Here is a 26,246-nt window from a genome sequence, read left to right as displayed (position 1 = left end):
AGAATTCCTCAGCCATCCAGCTTTTATTGAACTGTGTCTACATGTTCTCACTCTGTAAGGTAATAGGCTTGTTCAGGGCAACATGCTTAGTGGACCTTGGCACTCTGGTGGGAACTCGGGCTGCAGGTCACTAAGAGAGTAGCCAAGGCTGCTCATCATGATCCTTGCTCTTGGTGGCTGATTCCACTAAAGAGAAGTTAAATTACATGGGAAGGCCATGGTTCCTTCTTGAGACAAGTTGTTTACAGAAAAAGATGTGTTTGCAAAGAGGAAGCTGTAGTACAAATGTGGGGCTTCATGTTACCTGATGGGCACATAAAGGAAGTTAGCTTTCTTTAGTCACAGGTCACACGTCACCAGGAAGAACACAGAGTGACAGCTAGAGGAGCTTCATGCACCATTTGCACACACAAGACAAATGTAGATCATTTCCTACAGGGAGAGATGGCTCCAAGGAGTAGAACAGTTGATCTGTGACATACTTGTTTTGTTTTGTTTTGAGATTGAGGTCTTGCTATGTTGCCCAGGCTGGCCTCCAACTCCTGGGCTCAAGTCTTCCTTCCATCTCAGCCTCCCTTTGTCCCATGGGACACACCGTGCCTGGCTGTCTATTCTCTTTTGATTGCTGTCTTGGTAGTTGAAAGTCCTAATTTTGCCTCTGGTCTGCAAACTGTCTACTTATATAATTGTACAAGTTCCCAAAACACTTAAAATTTACTTTCCAGAAATGTAATGGAGTGGTCTTTACTATGATAACAAACATAAATGTGAAAAGAACACCTAAAAGCATGAAATTCCGCATTGAACAAAACATAGTTTCTGTATATTATGTCATACTTTAAAAATTCTCATCATTTTTGTGTGACATAAAACTTAAAACTGTAGTTAGGAAAGATATTTCACGATTTGGTTTCTTAGCAAATGTTATTGCAAACAAATAAGAATTATGAAAGTAATGCTTCTCATTTTTAAAAAGAAAAAGAATTATATTGCCCTGAAAACTGCAAATACCAATTTCTCAAAACAGAATAGGCCTGTAAATTCTTTGACATCTCATAATTTTGTATTTGATCAAGAAGAAAAAACACTCATTTGTAGACCTTTAAACTAAAGAATTGGATGCCAGTTTTTAAAAAGTCTGGTAATAGCATAATTGTTAAGCAGGTAGAACTAATTAGCTTGGGTGTATTATGTTTAATTGCTTGCCTTCTTCTGGCTTAAAGAAAAACACTACATCTTGCATGCCTAAGAATTTTAACAGCTGTTTCTCCCTCTACTGAACCAGTAAAAAGTAAATGCAGCATTGAAATTCCTAGGTGATTTCTAGCCTTATTCAGCTGGCAGAGAAATGAATTTGATTATCCTTCTCTCAGCAAAATGAGAGGCATAACTCTTTTGGTGTGGGTAGGGTCATGGGGCAGGCAGTTCCCAGAAAGTCGGCTTTTTTGCCATGGTTCTCAAAAGTCCCTGGTTTCTAGATCCTTAAGAGGAATTCAGTGTCATGGAAAAACCAACCACCTTGTCCTTAGAGCTGGAACCTATGTGTCATTTAAGTCAGTACCCTGTTGAAAAGTCCCTGCTTCTTAACAGGACTTCAAGATTTGAATATGTTCATTTGTTTTAATTATTTAAAAATTGAACTTGATATATATTTTTGTCTATCTGAAAGTATTGTGGGCAATTTCAAACACACACAAAATTTAACAAAGTATAACAACCACTCATGCAACCATTGCCCAATTTCAAAAAATGAGGAGCTTTATGGTTAGTTGTGTTTCATCTGGGCTTTAACTCCTCAGCACATCCTGTAGGATTTTAAAGCAAATTCTAAAAATCACCTGTAAAACATTTATTCATCTATAAACATTTCAGCATATATATCTCTAAAAGTCAAAGCTCGCTTTGTAAAACCATCATCACACCTAGGAAAATCTGAACAAATAATTCCATAATATCAACATATAGTCACATGTTTAAATTTCCATTTGTTTCATAAATATCCTCTGTTGGTGTGTGCTCTTTTTTCCAATTTGTTATTTTTAACTTACATCTAAATAAAAACCACACAAAACAATTATGTTGCTGTTCAATGCATCTTAATACAAAAGTTTTAATTATGAAAAATTTCAGACTTACAGAGAAGTATAGAAAATATAGCCACGCACTTAACAAATGTTAACATTTTCCCATATTTGCCTTAGATCTCTTTGCCTTTTTGCCTTCTCAAAGAAATAAATTGTTATAAATACAGCTAAAGTCCCTCCCCCTTATTTTTTCCTTTTTTCCTACTCAGAATTGCCCAACATCCTAAAAGTGGTATATATCATTTCCCAGTATGTGTCTATATGTGTGTGTGTGTGTGGCTATTGTTACTTATATGTATCCACGATAATAATATATCATAATTTTTACATAAGTATCCATTTAATATAAATGTATGTATATACACATATTTTTGTAACTATTCATCCATCATACACATGCATACACATAGAACAAATTGTTCATTTTAAACAGCTGTATTGTTTATTTCATTTCATGGATAAATGCCAATATAGTCGCTACCCTACTAATTCAGGATGTTCCTAATTTTTCCCTATACAAGAGGGATGCTACCAAACAATGTCAAGTATTGTGAGTTGGTTATTTGTACCCTCAGATTAATCAAAATTAAAAATATATACATATATAAAAAAACAAAAACAAAAGCAAAAATAAATGATATTCAGTATATTAGGCAAATCTCAGATACCTGAATGAGAGTTTATTTGTAATGCCTAGAAGTGATAAAGATGTCTTCAGTTTTGCCAAGTATCTGTATGACCGATTTCTTCCTAAAGTTGTTATGCTATGTCACTGTCACTAGCAATATACATGAGAATTCCAGTTTCTCCAGATCCTACCCAATACTTAGTATTGTCAGGCTTTTATGTGAAATGGTAACTCATTCTTTCAATCCCTACTTCTCTGATTACCAATGAGATTTAATGCCATTTCATATTTATTGCCTTTTAAGGTATTCTGTGAATTCCCTGTTCATAAAAGTTTTTTTCTAACTCAGCAGATTTTGGAATTTCAAAAGTGTCCACTCTTTATACAAACAAATTAATTCTTTTTGAAGAAACTCAGTGGGTTTTGTACTTTAAGAAGTTTTCAGAGAAATCATATTTACAATTGCATGTGGAAACTTTAAGATTAGAAAAGGACATTCGTGGGAACTGGACTCTTTCAAGCTGGAGAAAAGTCAAGTGCAAGGGCAGACACTACACCGAATGTTATTGACCACACTGTTCAATCTGCTGCGGCTTTAACCATCTGCCTTACTTCTCACTTGCATGCTTTTTTTCCTCACTTCTCTTTGTGTTTTCCTCCAAAGCTCCTGTACCTCTTTCAATAACGTATCAATATTATTTTATACACTCTCAATACAGCCGATATCTGTCAGCATCTTTTCCTTTCCTGGAAGTTTCCCTTTTAGGATCCTTTGCCCTCCTGTTCCCAGGGCCATCCCTTCACCTCTCCCCCCAGTTGACTCCTCTGTGCTGTCAACCCCATACTTCCTCCTTTGTGATAAGTTCCTTTATTTGACGGGATGTATCTCTAGGATTCCCCGAAGATAAGATATAATAAAAGTAAATTTTTTCTAGATTAGCTGAAATATCTTTTACATTTTATTTATTTTTGCTGCTTTGACACTTGGTTTTCATAATTTGTCTGGGCCTTGAATTCTAAGTAAAATATCATTTTCCTTCAGAATTTGAAGGATTTGATTCTTCCACTCTCCAGAATTGCTGTTGAGAAATCTGATGCCTTTCTAATTCCTGATCCTTTGTTTGTGACCTGTTCTCGATTTCTGGGTGGTTTTAGAATTTTGCCTTTCTGTCTTTTCTCATCTGCATTTTCTAATATGCCTCAGTGGGGTCTTATGTTAAAATTATTTTTACTGGTTACTTACTAGTTTCTTTCAATCTAGAAATATATTTCCTTCAGTTCTGGATTTTGGGTTTTTTTTTTTATTTTCTTCTTTAAAAACAATTGTTTCTCTTCAGTTTTATCTACTGGGGCTGCTTCTGGTTAGAAATTGGATGTCTTGAATTGTCTTATTTTTCTTTTCTTTCTTCCATTTCCTTTTTCTTTTCTTTCTTTCTTTTTTTTTTTTTTTTTAACTTTCTGGGATTTTTCAGTGTCCTTAACATCTTACTATCCCATCAGTTTTTGTTCTTTTTTTGATGTAGCTAGCATCTTAATTTCCAAGACTTTTTTTGTTGTTGTTCTTATATTTTCTGTTTTATGGAATCTTACTTTGTGGCCAAAATATCTCTGTGAAGATAGTAATTATGAGTTTTGAAAGTGTCCTCAGTGTTCTGTGTTCTGAGTTGTGTTCCATTTTCTACAGGTTGGGTTTGTCCCTGTGTTTATTTTAGCTTCCCACTTTCGTATTTGATATATACTTACCATTTTGAATTGGTGTAGGAATTGAATTAAATGACAGGTGTGTACACGGTATGTAGAACAGTGCCTGGCATTTAGTAAGTACCCCATACGTTATGTTGATTTTGCGATTTTAAAGGTTTTTCACAGCCTGGGTATTTATATTTATGGGTCACCTTGAAATACCATAAAAATAAATGGAAATACTGAACTTTTGGAGGAGAACCTGATAAAAATACAAAAGGTTAGTGTTCTAAGAAACCTGAGAAATCTTCCAGTGCAAGAATTTTGTACCTTCATCTATTTTGATCAGTTTTGAGAAGTGGCCCAAGTAATATGTCAGAAATGATAGAGAAACTACTAAAGTTTGTAAATGACTGTTTCATATGTATCATAAATTAGAGAAAATTAACGTTTGTTCTCATAGTATCAGTTATCTCCTTCATTTGCCTTCTGACATACTTTTACATGGAGAGAAAAGATTGAAGTTCCTGCTTTAGCCCTGGCGTTGCTAACACTTTAAAGCCTACTTTAATCTGTATTATGCCCTATAATTTGGGTAAATGTATGGGAGTGAACGTCATCCTGAGTGTTATGGTGGGGAAAAGTTAAGGACTGACTGCTATCTAGTTCAAGTGCCTAAATTTGCAAATGAGGAAATAGAAATTCCAGGTATGATTACTATCCAAGGCCAAACAATGACAGTGGCTTAACAGAAGCTCTGTAATACAATGCTGCCCTGACTACATTTTCAGTTTGATTCTGCTAAGAAGACAAGCGTTCAACTAAGTAAAATTTTAAGGTCCTTTTGAAACATCACATTTGAAACTAGTGATTCTCCCTCACTGTAATTAAAATTGATAGACTGTTTGAATTAGGTATTCCCTAATTCATTCGTTCATTTGATAGTACATATTAAATGAATCTGCTGTGATTATGACCTGAAATTTACCTTGCTATTGTGGGCTAGCCATACTACTTTTATTTCCTATTTTTTTTAAATGACTTATTTATTTATTTATTTATTTATTTATTTTTTATTGTTAAATCATAGCTGTGTACATTAGTGCAATCAAGGGGTACAATGTGCTGGTTTCATATACAATCTGAAATATTCTCATCAAACTGTTCAAAGTAACCTTCATGGCATTTTCTTAGTTATTGTCTGTAGGCATTTGTATTCTGCCTTTAGTAAGTTTCGCCTGTACCCATTCTAATATGCACCTTAGGTGTGGCCCCACTCATCACCCTCCCTGCACCCTAACCTCCCCCCTCCCTTCCCCTTCCTCGGCCCTTTCCTCATAGTCTTGTGCTATAGTTGGGTTATAGTCTTCATGTGAAAGCTATAATTTAGCTTCATAGTAGGGCTGAGTACATTGGATACTTTTTCTTCCATTCCTGAGATACTTTGCTAAGAAGAATATGTTCCAGTTCCATCCATGTGAACATGAAAGAGGTAAAGTCTCCATCTTTCTTTAAGGCTGCATAATATTCCATGGTATACATGTACCACAATTTGCTAGTCCATTTGTGGGTCGATGGGCACTTGGGCTTTTTCCATGACTTAGCAATTATGAATTGGGCTGCAATAAACATTCTGGTACAGATGTCTTTGTTATATTGTGACTTTTGGTCTTCTGGGTATAAACCTAGTAAAGGAATTATAGGATCAAATGGCAGGTCTATTTTTAGGTCTCTAAGTATTCTCCAAACATCCTTCCAGAAGGAATGTATTAGTGGGCATTCCCACCAGCAGTGTAGAAGTGTGCCCTTTTCTCCACATCCACGCCAACATCTCTGGTTTTGGGGTTTTGTTATGTGGGCTACTCTTACTGGGGTTAGGTGATATCTCAAAGTAGTTTTGATTTGCATTTCTCTGATGATTAAGGATGATGAGCTTTTTTTCATGTGTTTGTAGATCATGTGTCTGTCTTCTGTAGAGAAGTTTCTCTTCAAGTCCCTTTCCCACCCTGAGATGGGATCACGTGTTCTTTTCTTGCTAATATGTTTGAGTTCTCTGTGAATTCTTGTTATTAGACCTTTATCGGAGGTATAACCTGCAAATGTTTTCTCCCATTCTGAGGGCTGTCTGCTTGCTTTACTTACTATGTACTTGACTGTGCAGAAGCTTTTTAGTTTGATCAGGTCCCAGTAGTGTATTTTTGATGCTGCTTCAATTGCCTGGGGAGTCCTCCTCATAAAATATTCACCCAGTCTGATTCCTTCAAGAGTTTTCCCTGCAATTTCTTCAAGTATTTTTATAGTTTCATGTCTTAAGTTTAAATCTTTTATCCAGTGAGAGTCTATCTTAGATAATGGTGAAAGGTGTGTGTCCAGTTTCAATCTTCTACAGGTTGCCAGCCAGTTTACCCAGCACCATTTGTTAAATGGGGAATCTTTTCCCTACTAAATGTTTTTAATTGGCTTGTCAAAGATCAAATAATGGTAAGTAGCTGGATTCATCTCTTGGTTCTCTATTCTGTTCCAGACATCTACTTCTCTGTTTTTGTGCCAATACCATGCTGTTTTGATCACTATCGATTTATAATACAGTTTCAGGTCTGGTAGCGTGATTCCTCCTGCTGTGTTTTTATTGCTGAGTAATGTTTTGGCTATTCGAGGTTTTTTTCTGATTCCGTATAAAATGAAGTATTATTTTTTCAAGATCTTTAAAATATGGCAATGGAGCTTTAATAGGAATTGCATTAAAATTATATATTGCTTTGGGTAGAATAGACATTTTAACTATTGTCGGTGCCGCAGGGCCGCTGACCAGCAGAGACGAGGACACCAACGGAGAAGTTGCAGCTGCTTTATTGTTGGGGTGTTACAGCTCTCTTTCTTTTCCGGCACAGCAACCGTTTTTGCACAGCAAGCTCTCTGATTATATATCCTTCCCACATCCTCCACCCACGCATCCGGTGTATACACCCCGGGACTTTCCAGGCATTCCACCTATGGGCGTTTTAGGGGCCAAAAGCTCAGCAGTTGCTAGGGAAAGGACTTAAGATCAGGTTACTCTACAAGGCACATGGTAGCTACCGCGTCACCTGTCTCTGGGAAGCATAGCTCTCAACAGGTTAGGTTTCTACATTCCTCCGCCATGTAGGGCCATCGTCATCTTTCAGGCCCCTCCACATCTCCCCCTTTTTGTTTATAATTTATCGGGGCCATGCCTGTCTTAGGTTATCCCCCTGCTCGAGCATAGTCTTACCCATCATGGAGGGTACAGGCAACGGTGGCCTGTTCTCTGTCTTAGGTTGATCTATGTCGGGGGGATCTTACCCGTCATTGGCTACTGGTCCAGCATGTTTACCCAGATCTGGGGGGGACCTCCCGCTTGGAGGGCGAGGAGGGCCTGTTGGACGATAACTCGATCTCACTGTTGTCTTTGGCGGAGCGCCTGGATAAACCTGATACCCATGGCAGCGGCAGCTAGAAACATAATTCCCAGAGCCGCAGTGCCTGCCTAATTGCGGGCATGAGAGATAAAGGTTGTTACCATACTCAGAATGTCTCGAGCGGTAGCTATTTGCACCCGGGTACTACTTATGCTAACTACGTGACTTAACACAAGGTGGGTACCGTTTTCAAACTCTGCATCCCAGCTCCCTAGAAGGTATTGGGATAATTGGGTAGAAATATTACGAAGGGTACCATTAGACTCAAAGACAGTGGGTGTAACGCACACAGAGGGCAGGGGAACTAAACAACCAAAGGAGAGGTATCTCTCCATATCATCTATTTGCTGCTGTAAAATGTCTACTCTTTGGTTAACTAGCAACAGTCCAGCACGAAGGTGTCCTTCCATGGTGGTCTGAGTGTGTAGGGCTTCTGCAACAGGCGTGGACAGTCGGTTGATGGCGGTGGCAGTAGGGACTGCGGTGGCAAGGGCAGCGGCGGCAGTGAGGGCTGTGGCAACAGCAGCGACAATGGTGGCGGTGACTCCGAAATCGCGTTTCGACCTTAGGAGTAGCAAGCTGTTTGTGTCAATGGTCACTGGTATGGGCATATAGGTAGGAAGGCGAAGAACTACCAACGTTATATTCTCATTGAGTCCTGATTGGGGTGTACAAAGTTGTAAGGTTTGGGAAAGAGGAGTGGGAAACCAATAGAAGAAGAAATGGGGGAGTAACGCAGACCGGAGTAGGGGGGGTGATATGGTTGACAGGGCCGGTGGTATTGGAGTAGGAAAGGATTCCTCCGTTGGCCCAGGTTAGGGGGGATATACCAGGGAGGGACAAGGTGAGATTAATGACAGGGGCGGATTGGTCATCCATGTGGACAATGGGAAAACCCAGGCTGGCGTTAGTAGAGAGGAACACAGGTAATAGAGTAGACGTGTTGCTGAGAGGCATGGGTTTGGGCCAGGCGCGAGCGATCCCCCAAAATCGGGGGGGGGTCACACATCAGCGGTAGGGGAAGAAGGAGATAAAGGGCGAGGGGAAGGGGGCTCACGTGGCTCCGTGGGCGCGGCGTCATTGCGCGAGGGGTTCACTGGATGGGTGAGTCTCTCCGGGACCCACACCGGGGAGCTCTGGTCTGAGCCGCTGTGCCAGTTTGAAGAGCTGTATTGTGAGAGACTTCCGAAGTTCCCGGGTTTCGGCACCACTTGTCGGTGTCGCAGGGCCACTGACCAGCAGAGACGAGGACACCAATGGAGAAGTTGCAGCTGCTTTATTGTTGGGGTGTTACATCTCTTTCTTTTCCGGCACAGCAACCGTTTTTGCACAGCAAGCTCTCTGATTATATATCCTTCCCACATCCTCTACCCACGCATCCGGTGTATACACCCTGGGACTTTCCAGGCATTCCATCTATGGGCGTTTTAGGGGCCAAAAGCTCAGCAGTTGCTAGGGAAAGGACTTAAGATCAGGTTACTCTACAAGGCACATGGTAGCTACCGCGTCACCTGTCTCTGGGAAGCATAGCTCTCAACAGGTTAGGTTTCTACATTCCTCCGCCATGTAGGGCCATCGTCATCTTTCAGGCCCCTCCACAAACTATGTTGATTCTTCCCAGCCATGAGCATGGTATGTTTTTCCATTTGTTAACATCTTCAGCTATTTCTTTACTTAAAGTTTCATAGTTCTCTTTGTAGAGATCTTTCACGTCCTTTGTTAGGTATACTCCCAAATATTTCATCTTCTTTGGCACTACTGTGAAAGGTATAGAGTCCGTGACCGTTTTTTCAGCTTGGTTATTGTTGGTATATATAAAGGCTACAGATTTATGGGTATTGATTTTGTAGCCTGAGACATTGCTGTATTCCTTGATCACTTCTAAAAGTTTTGTAGTAGAATCCCTAGTGTTTTCCAGATATACGATCATCTGCAAAGAGTGAAAGTTTGATCTCTTCTGAGCCTATGTGGATACCCTTGATCGCCTTTTCTTCCCTAATTGCAATGGCTAAAACTTCCATTACAATGTTAAAGAGCAATGGAGACAATGGGCAACCTTGCCTGGTTCCTGATCTAAGTGGAAATGATTTCAATTTAACTCCATTCAATACAATATAGGCTGTGGGTTGGCTGTAGATGGCTTCTATTAGTTTAAGAAATGTCCCTTCTATACCGATTTTCTTAAGTGTTCTGATCATGAAGGGATGCTGGATATTATCAAAAGCTTTTTCTGCATCAATTGAAAGAATCATATTATCCTCATTTTTTAGTTTGTTTATGTGCTGAATTATATTTATAGATTTACGTATATTGAATCACCCTTGAGACCCTGGGATAAATCCCACTTGGTCGTGGTGTATAATTTTTTTTGATGTGTTGTTGGATTCTGTTTGTTAGGATCTTATTGAGTATTTTAGCATCAATATTCATTAGTGATACTGGTCTATAATTTTCTTTTCTTGTTGGGTCCTTCCCTGGTTTGGGGATCAAGGTGATGTTTGCTTTGTAGAATGTGTTGGGTAATATTCCTTCTTTTCCTATATTTTGAAACAGGTTTAGTAATATAGGTACTAGTTCTTCTTTAAAGGTTTGGTAGAATTCTGATGTAAAGCCATCTGGTCCTGGGCTTTTCTTTTTAGGGAGATTTTGTATAGTTGATGCTATTTGAGAACTTGATATAGGCCTGTTCAACATTTCCACTTCATTCTGGCTAAGTCTTGGTAGGTAGCGTACTTCCAGGTATTGGTCAATTTCTTTCAAATTTTCATATTTCTGAGAGTAGAGTTTCTTGTAGTGTTCGTTAAGAATTTTTTGAATTTCTGAGGGGTCTGTTGTTATTTCATCGTTACCATTTCTGATTGATGAAATTAGAGATTTTACTCTCTTTTTTTTTCCTGGTTAGGTTGGCCAAAGATTTATCTATTTTATTGATCTTTTCAAAAAGGCAACTTTTGGATTTATTGATCTGTTGTATGATTCTTTTGTTTTCAATTTCATTTAATTCTGCTCTGATTTTGGTTATTTCTTTTCTTCTGCTGGGTTTTGGGATGGAGTGTTCTTCCTTCTCCAGTTGCGTGAGATGTCCCATTAAGTTATTAACTTCCTCTCTTTCCGTTTTCTTGAGGAAGGCTTGCAATGCTATAAATTTTCATCTTAGGACTGCCTTTGCAGTATCCGAGAGGTTTTGGTAATTCATGTCTTGATGTTGTTTTGTTCCAAAAATTTGGTGATTTCCTTTTTAATCTCGTCTATAACCCATCTATTCTTCAGCATAAGGTTGTTTAGCTTCCATGTTTTTGTATGGGTATGCAGGTTCCTGTTGTTTTTGAGTTCAACTTTTATTCCATGATGGTCTGAGAAGATGCAAGGAATAATTTCTATTTTTTAAAAATTTGCTGAGGTTAGATTTGTGGCCTAGGATGTGGTCAATTTTGGAGTATGTTCTGTGGGCTGATGAGAAGAATGTGTATTCATTTTTGTTGGGATGAAGTGTTTTGTAGATGTCTGTTAAGTCCAGATGTTGAATAGTTAAGTTTAAATATAAAATTACTTTGCTTAGCTTCTTTTTGGAGGATCTATCCAGCACTGCTAAAGGGGTGTTAAAATCTACAACTACTATGGAACTGGAGGAGATCAAGTTGCTCATGTCTATTAGAGTTTCTCTTATAAATTGAGGTGCGTTCTGGTTGGGTGCATAAATATTAATAATTGAAACCTCATCATATTGAGTATTACTTTAACAAATATGAAGTGTCCATCCTTATCCTTCCTTATTTCGGTTGGTTTAAAGCCTATTGTGTCTGCAAATAGGATTGCAACGCCTGGTTTTTTCTGCTTTTCATTTGCCTGGAGTATAGATGACCATCCATTCACCTTGAGTCTATATTTGTCTTTTAATGTAAGATGCGATTCTTGTATGCAGCAGATATCTGGCTTGAGTTTTTGTATCCAGTCCGCCAACCTGTTCCTCTTTAGAGGACAATTTAACCATTCACATTAATTGAGAATATTGATAAGCCTTTCGAGAGTCCAGTGGACATTTTTAATCCTTTTGTGACTGTGGAAGTTGGAATTTGATCAAAAATTTCTGGGTGGGTTTACTTTTGTGGTGGAGGATTATGCTGGTCTTTATGGAGGATAGGTCTGAGAATATCCTGCAGAACTGGTTTAGGTATGGCAAATTTCTTCAACATGTGAATGTCATTGCAGTATTTAATTTCTCCATTTAGAAATGAAACTCGGTTTAGCTGGGTACAGGATCGTGGGTTGAAAGTTATTTTGTTTTAGGAGATTAAAAGTCGATGACCATCCTCTTCTAGCTTGAAAGTTTTCAGCAGAGAGATCTTCAGTTATTCTAATATTCTTGCCTTTGTAGGTGATGGTTTTCTTTCGTCTGGCTGCTTTCAGAATTTTCTCCTTCATATTAACTTTAGTAAAATTGATTATGATGTGTCTGGGAGATGTCTTATTTGGGTTGAGTCGTGCTGGAGTTCTGAAACTGTGTGCTATCTGAATTTCAGAATCTCTTGGCATGTCTGGAAAGTTCTCCTTCATAATCTCATGGAGAAGAGACTCTGTGTCTTGTGAAGGCACTTCCTTGCTTTCGGGGATCCCTATGAGACGAATATTGGTTTTCTTCCAATTATCGCAGAGCTCTCTGAGAGAGTGATCTGTTTTTGCCCTCCATTTCTCTTCCTATTTGAGAGTTTGGAAGCGTTTGAAAGCTTTGTCTTCAATGTCAGAAATCCTTTCTTCTGCTTGTTCCATTCTGTTACTGAGGGATTCTACTGTGTTTCTCAGATCTTTGAGGTCTGCAACTTCTTGTCTCAATGTGTCAAAATCTTTGGTCATTTGGTCTTTGAATTCATTGAATTCTTGAGATATCTTTTGGGTTACTGCTTGGAATTCTAATTCAAACTTATTTGCTATCCTGATTCTGAATTCGATTTCTGACATCTCAGCTATTTGTTTGTGCATGGGATCTTGTGCTGTGTTTGCCCCATTGATCCTTGGGGGAGTTGATCTACTCTGATTATTTATATTGCCAGAGTTTTTCTGTTGATTTCACCTCATGATTGTTGTTCACTGTTGCCTCTGGCTGTCCTCAGAGTTGGGGAGGTGTCTCTGCAAGATTAGACCTCAGCAGGATCACTCTATTGTTGCTGGATCTTTGTAGGGAGTGACCCTGTGTAGTTCCACTGGGGCTGCCCCAGCCAGGAAGTTCTGGTTGTGGAAGCTGCTCTGGAGCATGACACACCCATATCCAGTAACAGGGGGTGGTGGTGGTATGCATTGTTCTGGGAGTGCCTGGCGCCCAGTGACTTTGGCACAGAGAGCCCAAGGCTCCAGCAGTCTCTGGCCAGGAGAACGGCTCTGCGCAGAGGCAGGGAGGGCTCTGGAGGGCACACGGCTACCAGAGTCCCTGGCCAGATCGGTGGGCCGGTGTGGAGGTAGGGAGGGTACAGGAGGGAGGACACAGGGTTGTGTGGCTCCCGCAGTTCCTGGTCAGGGTATGCGGAAGCCCGGCGGGTGCGGGTCATGGGTCGGGGGTCGTGGTGCAGCTCTTATGGAGGTCTGGGTGGCACCAAGCCCAGGAGTTTGAGGTTGCTTTGAACTGTGAATTCACAGCACTCTACCCAGGGCAACAGCCTGAGGCTCTTGTGTGCCAAAACCGGTCTCACTCTGCCCCTGAGGGTTAAGGCTGTAAGGCAGTTCACTCCCCACCTTTAGGCTGCTCAGTCACTAGGTTACTAGCTCCTGCCTGATCCTTGCTCTGGGACCTGAGGCCAGAGCTTGCCAGGGCAGTTCTCTCACAATGGCTCCCTGCAGCCCACAGCCGTACACTATTAGCTCCGTCCGGCTCAGTGGCTCAGTCTAGGGCCCTAGACAATGCCCAAAGTTCTCTGCACTCCTGCTCAAGCTCTCCCCAAGGCAGTTCAACTGAGTGCCAAGTCCAAAAACACTGAAACAGTTCACACGTAAGGCCTTTCCGTTTTGCTGCTTGTATGTACAGCTGCCGGCAGGATTAGGTCGATCGAACACACGCAACCAATTGTCAGTTTTCCACTGTTTTTGTCCTCCTCTTGGGGTCCAGAAGTCCCTTGCTGGGACTCAAAGGGATGATTATAGGCAGATTCCACCAGCCAGAGATGCCTGGAATCTTATCTCCCCAGACTCACCATGTCCAGTTGCAGGGAAGCTGTTATTCGGCCGCCATCTTGCTCCACCCACTATTTCCTATTTTTTAAATGTTTATTTTAGCTATAAATGTAAAACAATAAAGAATAGGAATCCAGATTCCAAGAGAACCTTGTCAATTCATTGCTAAGGACAAATATACCAGAGGATGAAATGAGATATTTTATGAATTCTATTTACCTAGGAGATGTTATTAGGTTTCCTAGGCTAGAACCAAGACCACATCTGAATCAGTATCTTTTTTTTTTTTTTATGGATCCGTAAACTGAATAGAACTTTATCAATTTTATGGGATAGGTAAACCCAGACAGATATAGCCCATGGCTTGTCACATAGTTTCATTAAAATGAACCTAAACATATTTGTCATCCAGAAAAGGCCTCTGATTTATGGCCACAGTGTTCCATTGTATCAGATACAGAGAAGCTAGTCTTTTGGAATAACAGAGAATGCTTTATGATATTCTAGTCAAAGTATATGGAAAGCGATGGACTAAAAAACAGTTACCATGGAAATTTTCAAATATACACAAATGTAGAGGGAATTGTTTATTGCATCTTATCTACCCACAGTTCAATGCCCTTTTCCTCTTCTCTCTCTCATGTTGAGTCATCTTGAAGCAAGTCCAGGATATCGTATCATTTGGTCCAAAAATACTTCAATACCTTTCTTGAAAAGGACTCTTTTTATTGAAAAGGACTCTTTTTAAAAATATAACCACAATATCATTATCACACCTAAAACAGTTAACAATTGTTACTTAAAATAATGGTGTCAATACTTGAATTTGTCTGTCTCATAACCATCCCTCCCTTGGTTTGTTGAACTCCAAATACTTTCACATCTTGCACTTGGTTGGCATAGCTCTTAAGTCTCTTTTCATCTAAAATTCTCTTGCCTTTAAAAAAAAATCTTACACTATTGGTTAAAAAGATGGGATTGCTTATTTGTTGGAAAGATGAGGTCATATTAAAAAAATAATTCCCCATATTCTGGATTTTGCTGATTGCTTTCCCATGGTGTCATTTAACATGTTCTTCTGTCCCCCTATTTCTTGTAAACTGGTAGTTGAGAATAGACATTTGATTAGATGCAGGCTTTATTTTTTGATGTGAAAAAAATCTCCATTGATAGTGGTGTAAATGTCATATTGCACCCCATCATGCTTTTTGTGATATTAAGATTAATCCATTTAGTCCACGGCCATACCACCCTGAATGCGCCCGATCTTGTCTGATCTCAGAAGCTAAGCAGGATTGGGTCTGGTTAGTACTTGGATGGGAGACCTCCTGGGAATACCGGGTGCTGTAGGCTTAAAAATAACAATAATAATGATAAAAAAATAAAATGAAATGAAAAAGATTGATCCATTTATTTTAAAGCTTCCCATCAGCTTTTCCCTAATGGTTTCAGCAACTGCTGATGATATACATTACATCCAGGGTTATAAGTTTCTGAATTTGGAAAAAAATCTCACCTATTTCCAACTTCTCCCTTCTGATTTGTTCTGTCGTCGTGGTCATCTATTGTCTCTTTCTTAATCTGTAAAAGATTTGTAATTCTCTTAATTCAATTTTCGCTAACAGTATGTTACATGGAATGCAAGGCAGTGGTCCCTAGCATATTTGGCACCAGGATCTGATTTCATGCAAGATAATTTTTCCATGACAGGGGGAGATGGTTTCAAGATGATCCAAATACATAACATTTATGTGTACTTTATTTCTATTATTATTATATTGTTACATTACATTATCTGCATTATTGTTACATGCTCATAAGGAAGGCATACATAGCTCCCTTACATATGCCGTCCACAGGAGGGTTTGAACTCCTGTAACACTGATGTGACAGGAGGCAGAGCTCAGGTGGTGATGTGAGGGCTGGGGACAGGCTGTAAATACAGATGAAGCTTTGCTTTGTCCCTTGCTGCAAAGCCTGGTTCCTAAGAGGCCACTACTAGGTACTGATCTTAAGCCTGGAGGTTGGGGACCACAGCTGTAAGGCATGCTGTGAGGAAAGGTTCCCCAAGTTTGGGGGATGCTACACACTTGTTTTTTCCTCTGAGAGATTTAGAATATACATGAGCCTATTTAAAGGTTTTGTCATTTAAGAAACTGGGTTCATCCAGAGTTTCAACTTATTGGACCAGTGTATTTTTTTTTTTTTTTTTTTTTTTTAGTCATTAATACCTATAAGAATCCTATTGAAAGAAATACACTTGGAAATGCATCTTAGGTTAGAAGGGAATGAGGAAGGACATCCCCAGACCCCTGAGGGGCCTGCTGATAGGCAAGCCATGGCTCTGTAACAGCAGTGCACTGCTTCTTGGGAGAAGCAAGACTGTGAGAATGAATTCAAGTTCAGAGAGCAGAGCTGATGCATCATAGCATGCACGTCTCCTGTTAATATTAGCTCACCTTCATTTTATTGATGGCTTTCATTGCTGTGCTACCTCTCAGCATTACTTATATTCCCAATTTAGACTATTCTAAACGTATTAAATATTTATTAAAAAAATTTTAACTCTCATACTTAAAAAAATTAGCACAGTTAGGTTTTTTAACTTTTCAGATTTATACATACACACCATACACACACACACACACACACACACACACACACACACATACCCTACATCCCAAGAGCATTCTTTACTTATTTTATTTCAGGTGCAGGATCGGTATGTGAGGAATAGAAAAGGGAATCATAACACTAATTTAGGTTGTTTGCTTCAGATGTTAACCCCAGACTGCTACTCATGCCAGAGGCTCACATCCTGTTTGTGGCTCACTATGGAAAATTGAGTTGAATAAAATTAGGGACAGAGACCAATTTTCCTTTGCTCTGAAGATTCCTTGAGCTCTGTACAATAAATGTTTTCCATTAGAAGGAAAATGTTGTGCCTTAATGCTCCTGAGAAAAAATAGTGATTGCCAGTAATGCCATCAGGAAACGATTTTTTAAATGTTTCAAAGTGTAAGCATGAATCAATCACTAAATAGGGAATACAACTTATTTTGCAGAGTTGGAACATTAATGATGCAATCATTTTTTTTTTGAGGAAGAGTTATTCTAGGAAAGTGTGAATTTCAATTTTAGGAACATGCACAAGGGATATAGCTATAAGAGTTACAAGTCAGAACACTTGATTGAAATAAACAAGAACAGAGCCAAGGCTCAGAAGACACGCAGTTATGTTTTGTGACCTTTGTTGGAGAGGATGGAATGAGATAAGACACAGTGAGGGTGGAACAATGCGTCATGAATGATTGCAACAGCAGACTAAACATGCTTTGCACAGCCCTGGGCTCTGGGGGTCTGGCCGTTAGGTACACTAGTGAGCTAAATTCAGACCTTGACAGTTGATGTTTATGATCAAAGTTATACTGGTACTTTTAGATTTAAATAAAACTTATGCTTAAAAATGATCATGATTTAAAATGCTTTTTATTTAAAAAATCATAAAAAGGCAATGATTAATTAAACATTTTAACATTATAGACAACCCTTTTCTATTATACCTGTCACAAACCTGTTATTTATAATAAACTACTTTAAAATATGGTACCCATAGGACAGGGATCAAGTGTGGAGTTTGACTGTAGATATTACCCTCTAGTCGTAAAATTCCCAAATTCTGTCCTTTGAGGATTGTATGTGGGCACACCTCAAATATGTACTGTAGGGAAGATGAAGCTACAGGGCTGGGACATGTGTCACAGTTACCTTAAAAACATGATTTTAAATGCACCTTCAGGTGGTAAAATTGAGTGAGTTTCTTGAGTATAAAGCTGTTAAAGAATGCAATCCTTTTGTGTACCTCTAGGATATTATTTGGTGGATACTGGGCCTAAATACAAATGTGGAAATTCACCCTGTACAATACAGGGTGGATGTAAAGTTTGTGTGTAATTTACTATGTTAACCTGTTTTAAATTACACACGAACTTTATGTCTACCCTTTATAAGAAGCTTAAGAGGCTTTACGGGCTTTTCAGTTCAATCCTGCACAAACTGAAGCCCAGAGAGGGGAAAAGACTTGCCCAAGGTCACATTTCACCTTGCAGTTTAAAAGATGTTCATTTACTTCACAGTTTAGGAGTCACTTTTTTTTTTTTTTTGAGACAGAGTTTTACTTTGTCGCCCTTGGTAGAGTGCTGTAGTGTCACAGCTCACAGCAACCTCCAACTCCCGGGCCCAGGCAATTCTCTTCCCTCAGCCTTCCGAGTAGCTGGGACCACAGGCGCCATCACAATGCCCGGCCATTTTCTGTTGCAATTTGGCCAGGGCTGGGCTCTAACCTGCCACCCTCGGTACATGGGGCTGGTGTCCTACCCCCTGAGCTACAGGGGCCTTCATTTTAAATACGTATGTAGGACGTAAGGATGCATTTTATATGCTGAGTATATAGTTTTGATCTTGAAAATAGCCAATTATCCAGTTGACTCAAAAGAAGAGAAGGCTGATTCTCTTCATTGTTAGTTATTTAGTAGAAATTTCAGTGTGGGGCGAGTAAAGTGTAAAAGTGACAAATGACAATGTTGACCAGCAGGTTGCAACCCGGGGTTAAGGACTGGAAGATTCAGGGGACTTTCTGGCTTCAGTGCTCCCTGCACCCATGTCCCTTGGTAGCAGGGGTATTTTCTGTCCCATGGGCCCATAAGAAAAAAGACTGGTACCAGCCAAAATGCAGATACCTGTAATGTTTAAAAACTAATGAAGTGTTAAGAGACTAACTTAGACCCCCATGGTGGTCCTTATAAGTGAATATGGAAATTACTTGTGGAGGAAAATATTTTAGTGCGTCAACAAAAGCTTGGTTATGTAGCAGGAAAAAAAAAATCACTGAACCAAGATTCCACTTTTCCATTTGATTTAGCCAGACTTTGGGTCATTTATGTGTTTCAGCTTATTTGTCCTTATTTTAAGGGTACTAATACTCACTCTGTTTAGTTTCCAGAGATATGGTAAAGATCAAGTTATTTCTTTTACGTCAAGAGTGAAAGTTATGTTGAGACACCTGGTTGAAGGGTACTTTGTAGTTTGAAGTTTTGTTTTATTATAATAGTACCTGGGTTTTAGTCGACCAAATTATGATAGTATTGATATTTCTTTTCTTGTTAAAAATAAGGTATTCCACTTCATGCCCGTCAGTTTTATGAGCATTTTGATCACACACGGAATTGGATGATTAATTTTACTCTCCAGGAATTCTGCTTTCTGAATCAGTGAGGCTTAATTTTAACAGATGATTTTTCAATTCAGCATTCTGCGTGATGGTCATACTCTCCAGGGTAGAAAGTGTGGACAAGGTGGCTGGCCTTGAGAAGCGTGCCGTTGTTGTGCTGGAGTTCTCGCAGTGCCGACATGAAGTAATAAAATCAGAAATCACAGAACAGTTTCTTATTTCAAAGTCAGACAGCCTGACCTTGGCTACATAGCTCAGGTAGAAACCAAGAAGGAACACGGAGGAGGAAATTGAGTTCCCATCCAGGTGACACACGACCACAACAATATCCAGTAATACATCTGGAATTACAATGCGGGCCGTTCACCTTTGGCCCCAACAGGCTCTCACCTGGACATGCTTCTCTCCTCCACTCTCATTCTCATTTTAAACAGTTCTGAGTAAGCCTCTACATTTCCCCTATGCACACTCCCGACACACACACTCACACAGCCTTATGCTTTCTTGGTTCTCTGTCTTCCTGAACGAGAGCCTACAATTTAACTTAAAAGAATTCTTTCTCATCCACGTTGGGTCCTTTGGCTCTTTTTAAACAAGGCTTCCTTTGAAGTCATTCAGGGGACTTTCCAGATACCTATACTCACCAGTGTTTTGAATTGTTTTGCTGCATGTTTCACACCCCAGAGGAAGGAAGCTTATGAGGATTAAGGGCTTCCAGTGTGCCTGGAATTGTCCCATTTGTCAGCAGTCACCTCCCAGCTGCCTCATTCCGTGAATTATTTTTCATTCTCAATGTAGGGATCCTTGTGCCAGGCTGGACCTTGTGTTGGCAAGGGGGCAGCACCGTAGGGGCACTGGTGACATCTTCAGTCCATAGCATCCACAAATGGGCATTTTGAGGTTTTTTTTTTTTTTTTTCAGTTGTATAATATTCAACACCAGCAGTTTATCTGGGAGTATTTGTATTTAAAACTGAAGTGGCTTCATTCAATGGCTGGGAAAAGAAATTGGGCCTGTGAATGTGTTAGGAGTACAGATAGGCATACTTTGTCCCCCAGGTAGTAAAATGGGATGGAGAGCATTGTAGCTGGATTTGTAGTGTTGCCCTTACGGTGAAATCATTGTCTGGGGGCACCTGTGTCTGTCTGAGTAAATGTGAGAGATTCCTAGTTCTACAGGAATTGCAATGTCAGTTTTGAGAGGCTCAAAATCCCTTTTTTTCCTTCCTTCCTCCTTCCCTCCCTTCCTTTCTTTTTGGTGACTCTTCAAAATTTTATATTTAAGGAAGAGAAAGTATTATTAAATATCCAGGATCCATTTATTGTTTGTTTCTTTTTTTTTTTTTTGAGACAGAGTCTCAAGCTGTCACCCTGGTAGAGTGCTGTAGCATCATAGCTCACAGCAACCTCAAACTCGGGCTCAAGCAATTCTCTTGCCTCAGCCTCCCAAGTAGCTGGGACTACAGGCGCCTGCCACAGCACCTGGCTATTTTTTGTTGTCGTTGTGGTGGTGGTTGTCATTTTAGTTTTAGCTGGCCCGGGCTGGGTTCGAACCGGCCAGCCTCAGTGTATGTGGCCGGCGCCCTACCCACTGAGCTAGGGGCACCACCAAATATCTAGGGTCTTTTAATTCAGAAAAGTTGGTCAAGCCATTTCCAGCACAATGAGAAATGAGGATCCTGGGAAACTGGAGCAGAGGAGCAGAGATCTCTGTGTGGTGACAATCCTCCGAATTCAGATCTAGATTACTTCCTAGCTGTGTGGTGCAGGCGCTAACTAGCCTGAGCCTTAATTTCCCAACCTGTGAACTGGGGGTTATAACGTTTTGAGGTATAAAGAGATAATGAAAGTATGAGACCTGGGACAGTTCAAGGAACTCTAGAAATGGGGTGGTGCAAGGCGTCTTCAGGAGCTGTTTTCAGTCATTAGTTTGAGGTACAAGATTTGGAGTCAGGGTCAGTAGAATCAAGACACCCCATGTAAGTGAGTGTTTTTCTTTGTTACCATTGGCATCTAGAGGGTCAGGGATGGCCTAAGCTTTGAGCGGAGTTGGTGTACGGCTTTACCCTTCATCTCCGCTCTGCCGCCCTCCTCTCCCCCAGGCTCCTCCTTGGCTGCAGAGCACAGTTCAGCCCTTGACACCGTCCCTCAGGGGACTTTTGTGTACTTCCTGTGGCCCTTATGACCCTCCCCTGGGCCTGAGGTGCAGCAAAGGCCACCACCAAAGATGGAGCCTGGTGGGGACATTTTGCCCTTCACACCTGCCAAATCATGCTTACCACCTTCTCTAGCAACTAAAGATCCTTGTCAGGAGGGCAAAGCTCACAAGCAGTTTTGTCCTTAGACTGCAGTTTGTGTTTCCATGTAAATAAGGGAGACTTGAGTAAAATGCGGCGCAGGTCATCATGGCCTCTTCTTAATAGCTGAGAAAAGAACAGGTGGGCTTGAGGGCTGCCCGCCCTCCCTGACATCTGGACCTCCATGACTCCTCTGCTTTTTGTTCCAACAGAAGCTGGTTATTTGTCATTTTTCCAGATGCCCGAGCCTTGGGAAGGGTGGTCAGTGGAACCAATACAGAGAATATGGTTTGCAGCAAGAATCTTTCTTCCCTTAAGTCAGATCCCCCTTTGCTTCTCCTTTAAACCATAATATTAGAAGGCTTTACCAGAAAAAGGAGAATCCACAGTGCCCTGCTGTTGCTAGGTAACCAGAAAAAAAAAAAAAAAACACCCAGATTCAGTCACAGTCGATAGTGGCATGATTTTCCCCAGGAACTGCTACTCTTGCGCAGTAACTTGTGTCGTATTAACAAATGGTGGCTGGAGGGTCTTCTTCCTCCCCACCCCTGGCCTAGCTCAGTAAAGTCCCTGAAATGCTATTTGAATTTTGACTACAAGATATTCTGAGGGAAGGTCCTGTGCAGACGTAAATATGGTTTATTACACAACTGGAACTGTATGTGTGCATATATATATATACACACAGCATAGACTGGAGCTGGACTACATATTGTATTTCTAAGGCCTCCACCCATTTAAAAAAATTAATGGCCCCCCCCTTCTCAGCAGCAGCAATGATTTAATCTTGTGAATGATGACCAGTCTTTATTCACTTCACCCTTCTCTAGGAGAATTTTATAAAAGTGTTTTTTAGCCACAGGAGACATTTATGGACCCAGCTGAACACAATTTAACTGATGTTGACTAAAACGTTAGTTAGCGGTTATGTTCCTCTCCCCCGGGCTTGGCCATTCTCTCTGTGGCTATTTGGGCACTGATTTCCTACTCTTGGAGAGCTCTGAGTCTGAGACCTGAGACAGGTCCCCTAACTGTGCTGTGTGTCTTTTGCAGATTTGGATACCTCCCAGACTGCGCCCCCAGCCCCCCAGGATTCAGACTCACACCACCCTCAGCTGCAGACATTCATAACAGAAGCAAAGCTAAATCTACAGACAACGACCAGACAAGACGGGGAAATTGGAGATGGAGCCGAAGAAAATATTGTTTACCTCTAATTGTGTTGTCATTTTTCCAAACTAAACAAAACACTGGCACTTTGGGGAGAAACTTTGTTTTCCATTCCCTATGTGTGTATGATTGTCTGTGTCCAAATTGCTTCAGGAATAATATTTACTGTTTCATGGGGCATGAGTCTAATAATTAAGTTATTGAAAACAGCCCTGTTTATAGAATCTTTAATTTATCACACCTAATTTCAGATTGCTGGGGGAGAAACTAACTTGAATAAGTGGAAGTATTTTAGAAGTATTTTGGACCCTACAGTAAAATTGCACATTGCATTTTCTACCATATCATCAGGACTTCAAGTCTTTTAAGATCTCAGTGATTCCATTTAGATTTAAAGAGTGATATGCCCAAAGGATGAACTTTCACAGTCCCTTGCTTATCAAGAGTAGCCTCAGTGCCCCAAAAGGCAGAGGAGGATGTGGGAAAGGCTGTTTCTCAGCTAGCTTTTATGTGCTAATGTCTTTTGGGGGCATCAGAGGTGGTCCTGCCTAGGCATCTGTTGTGATTGGTTGGCCACTGTGCCAGAGACACAGTCTGGACACACTTAGGACCCGAACCACGTGCTTTGCAGATACTTTGTCCTCATGATGGTGGAGGGGGTCAAGGCACAGTTTAGCATCACCTTTCAACACAGCCCAGAGGCCCAGAGCCCCCTGCAGGTCGGTTTTGATGTAAATAGTGAAACTCCTTTGGCGGCCTCATGTCTGTCAGCTGGCTTGTCCCACTGGCACCTGCCGCACTGGCACCAACAGCTACCGCTCACCAGTTCCCAGCAGGGTTTTGAAGACAAAAACTCTTGGTGAAGAGTGCTGCTGGACGTACTTCTCCACTCCACAAAGGAAAGCTGATACATCTTGCCTTTAGAGTAATATCGGTCTCTGTGTGAGAACCCAGGAAATAGTTTCATCTGGTTCAGAATAACTTGTATATGTTTTGGTGTCAATAAATACCTTTTACCTCATTATTTTACTTTGTCATTTTAATATTAAGTGTAGGACCATAATGAAACATTTCACGCACATTCTTTGAAAAGTGAAAATAAAGGAGGACTATAAAATTCATTTAGAATTATAGCCCTACTAGGAGAGAGATGTGATAGGGAAAAAATTTCACCCATTTTTTTTTCCATAAAGTTGCAAGTTTTTTATCTACATTTTCACTTACGCAAGCCATAGCTTTTTTTTTTTTTTTTTTTAAAGCCTTTTCTAGGGCACTGTTTTTCTGACTTTTGCTGTTTCTGGCAACTTTTATCATAATTACATTAAAAAGTTCAAGCTGGGCCTGGTCTAGCATTCGGGGAAGCCCAGGTGGGAGGATTCCTTGAGCTCAGGAGTTTGAGACCAGCCCGAGCAAGAGAAAAAAATCCATTTCTACCTACAATAGGAAAATCAGGCAGGCATTATGGCAGAGGCCTATAGTCCCAGCTACTTAGGAGACTGAGGCAGTAGGCTCACTTGAACCAAGGAGTTTGAGGTTGCTGTGAGCTACACTGATGCTAGGGCACTTTAGCCTGGGGCATGGACTGAGACTCCATCTCAAAAAAAAAAAAGGTTATTTTCACAGAATAGATGTGACTTATTAAAATTCTAGTCAATAATTTCACCTCCAAGCTGAACTAAATTGTAAGATACATCTTTTATTCCTAAAATATCTATTATAGAAAGAGAAATCTGTCTTTCCTCCTTCTTGAATGAAACAAGTACACATATTTTGTTCTGAATCTTTGCTCCAATAAGTAGAAATTAGCTTCTCCTTTTTTTCATGACAATGGATATAGAAATAGTGAAAATATGTAAAGCTGTTAAAAATCTTTATGATGTTCTTTAAAAATATGTGTGCTCAGCCAATTTTCAAGTCCTACAAATCTGGGGTCCTCCCATAGTCTCCCTGGGGAAACCTGGGCGTTTTTGAGATACCTGTATTCATAGATTCCTCTTGGTAATTCTCTTATTTAATGTGGCTTTTCAATAGAACATAACTACATTGCAAAGCTTTCCTGCTCAGTCCTTCCTTTTTGCTTTGTCCTCATTATGTAATGAGCTCAGACCCCGCTATGGTCTGAGAGTTTGTATTCCCCCAAGTTCATAATCACCGATGCATTGGTTTGAGGTGGTAAGACTTTTGCAAGGTAATTAGATCATGAGGGAAGATTCCTCAGGAACTGCATTACTGCCTTTATGAAAGAAGACCCAGAGAGCTGCCTTGCCCCTCCACCACGTGAAGGATACGGCAAGAAGACACCTCCTGTGAATCAGGAAGTTGGCCCTCACCAGACACCGAAGCTGCTGGCACCTTGCAACTTTGATCTTGGACTTCCCAGTCTCCAAGACAGAGAAGTAAGTTTCTAAGCCATCTCATTTTTAGTATTTTGTTGTAGTAGCCCAGACAGATTAGGACAGGTCTCAAGAGAGAGTCACTGTGACTCCAGTGCCAATTGTCAAATCCTAAGAGAAGGCCACTCTACTTCATGATCATAAATGAGGTTCCTCCGAAAGGGATCTGCTTTTTGCACCAAGTTAAGAACTTAAAAAAAAAACCCATCCCTTTAGAGATTTGTTCTGGAAAGAAAAGCACTGAGTTTTGCTTTGTCCCTTCCAAGCTATGTGAACTTATGCATCATCTCATTTAGAGTCCAGCTACTCTGTGTTTCATCAGGACTGCAGAATTGCTGGAATCGTGCAACACTTCCTAGCCCACTCACGGCTGAAGCCCTATTCATTCAGAAAAGGGTGAAAACACTTGCTGTTTTTACAGCAAAGGGGTATGTTTGTGAGTTATGTAAGGGGAAGAATATGAGCATAATTAAATCATGGAGTGAGAAGTAAAAAGGAATATGTAATATATATTTCTTCCTGTAACCTAGGAGCACCTTTCAAACTCAGAACCAATCTGAGGTTATTAATATCTAAGCCCTCTGCCTTTCCCAGTGAGAGGCAGCAAAGCATGGCAGTTGAGAGTATGGATTCCTGGGCCAGACATATCACTTGGTGGCTGTGTGTCCTTGGCATGTTACTTCACCTCTGTCTAGCTCAGTTTTCTCATCTGTAAAACAAGGATGATCACCTTATGGAATTTTTCTGATAATTAAGTGATTAATATGTGCAATATGCTTAGAACAGAGCCTAGGGTATAGTAATGTCTCAATTATGCTGGCTATTATCATATCATTAAGAAATATTTTAATAATTGCTCTGCCTGGACCTGGTCTTTGGGCAGATTGCTCCTGCACAACCAGCAACAGTGAATAGGGAATTTGGCTGGAGATCGTTAGACACAAGACTCGGCTAAGGTTCCATAGGTTAGCTTTCAACTCATTTGCATCTCTAAATCTCTTAACTCATGTCCAATAAACATTTATCGACTTTCTCCTAAAAGCAAAGCTATCTGCTGGGGACAAAGTAAAGAGGAGCAGGCCTGCAACGATAAACAAACCTAGAGCCCACAGGACAGGATTCTAAGTAGAGAGGGAAAAAGAGAAAGGCAAGCTCACATTGCTCTT

General features: G+C 40.4%; 1 protein-coding gene and 1 non-coding gene across 3 annotated transcripts in view; both read left to right on the top strand.

The window, feature by feature from the left end:
- Positions 1-23,711, top strand: part of ARHGEF28 (Rho guanine nucleotide exchange factor 28) — a 292,201-nt gene extending 268,490 nt beyond the window's left edge. For both annotated transcript variants that reach the window (XM_053588797.1, XM_053588806.1), the window contains one exon: positions 22,571-23,711. In XM_053588797.1, the coding sequence (XP_053444772.1) occupies positions 22,571-22,734 (164 nt within the window). In that variant the 3' untranslated portion in view covers positions 22,735-23,711. The remainder of the gene's footprint in view (positions 1-22,570) is intronic.
- Positions 15,226-15,344, top strand: LOC128592346 (5S ribosomal RNA). The gene has a single exon (XR_008381846.1). It is a non-coding gene; the product is annotated as a 5S ribosomal RNA (ribosomal RNA).
- Positions 23,712-26,246: the final 2,535 nt, after the last annotated feature.

This window comes from Nycticebus coucang, chromosome 1 (genome assembly GCF_027406575.1).
Source record: "Nycticebus coucang isolate mNycCou1 chromosome 1, mNycCou1.pri, whole genome shotgun sequence".
Lineage (NCBI taxonomy): Eukaryota > Metazoa > Chordata > Mammalia > Primates > Lorisidae > Nycticebus > Nycticebus coucang.
The sequence above is the reverse complement of the archived record's forward strand: the minus strand, read 5'-3'. Positions and strand labels throughout refer to the sequence as shown.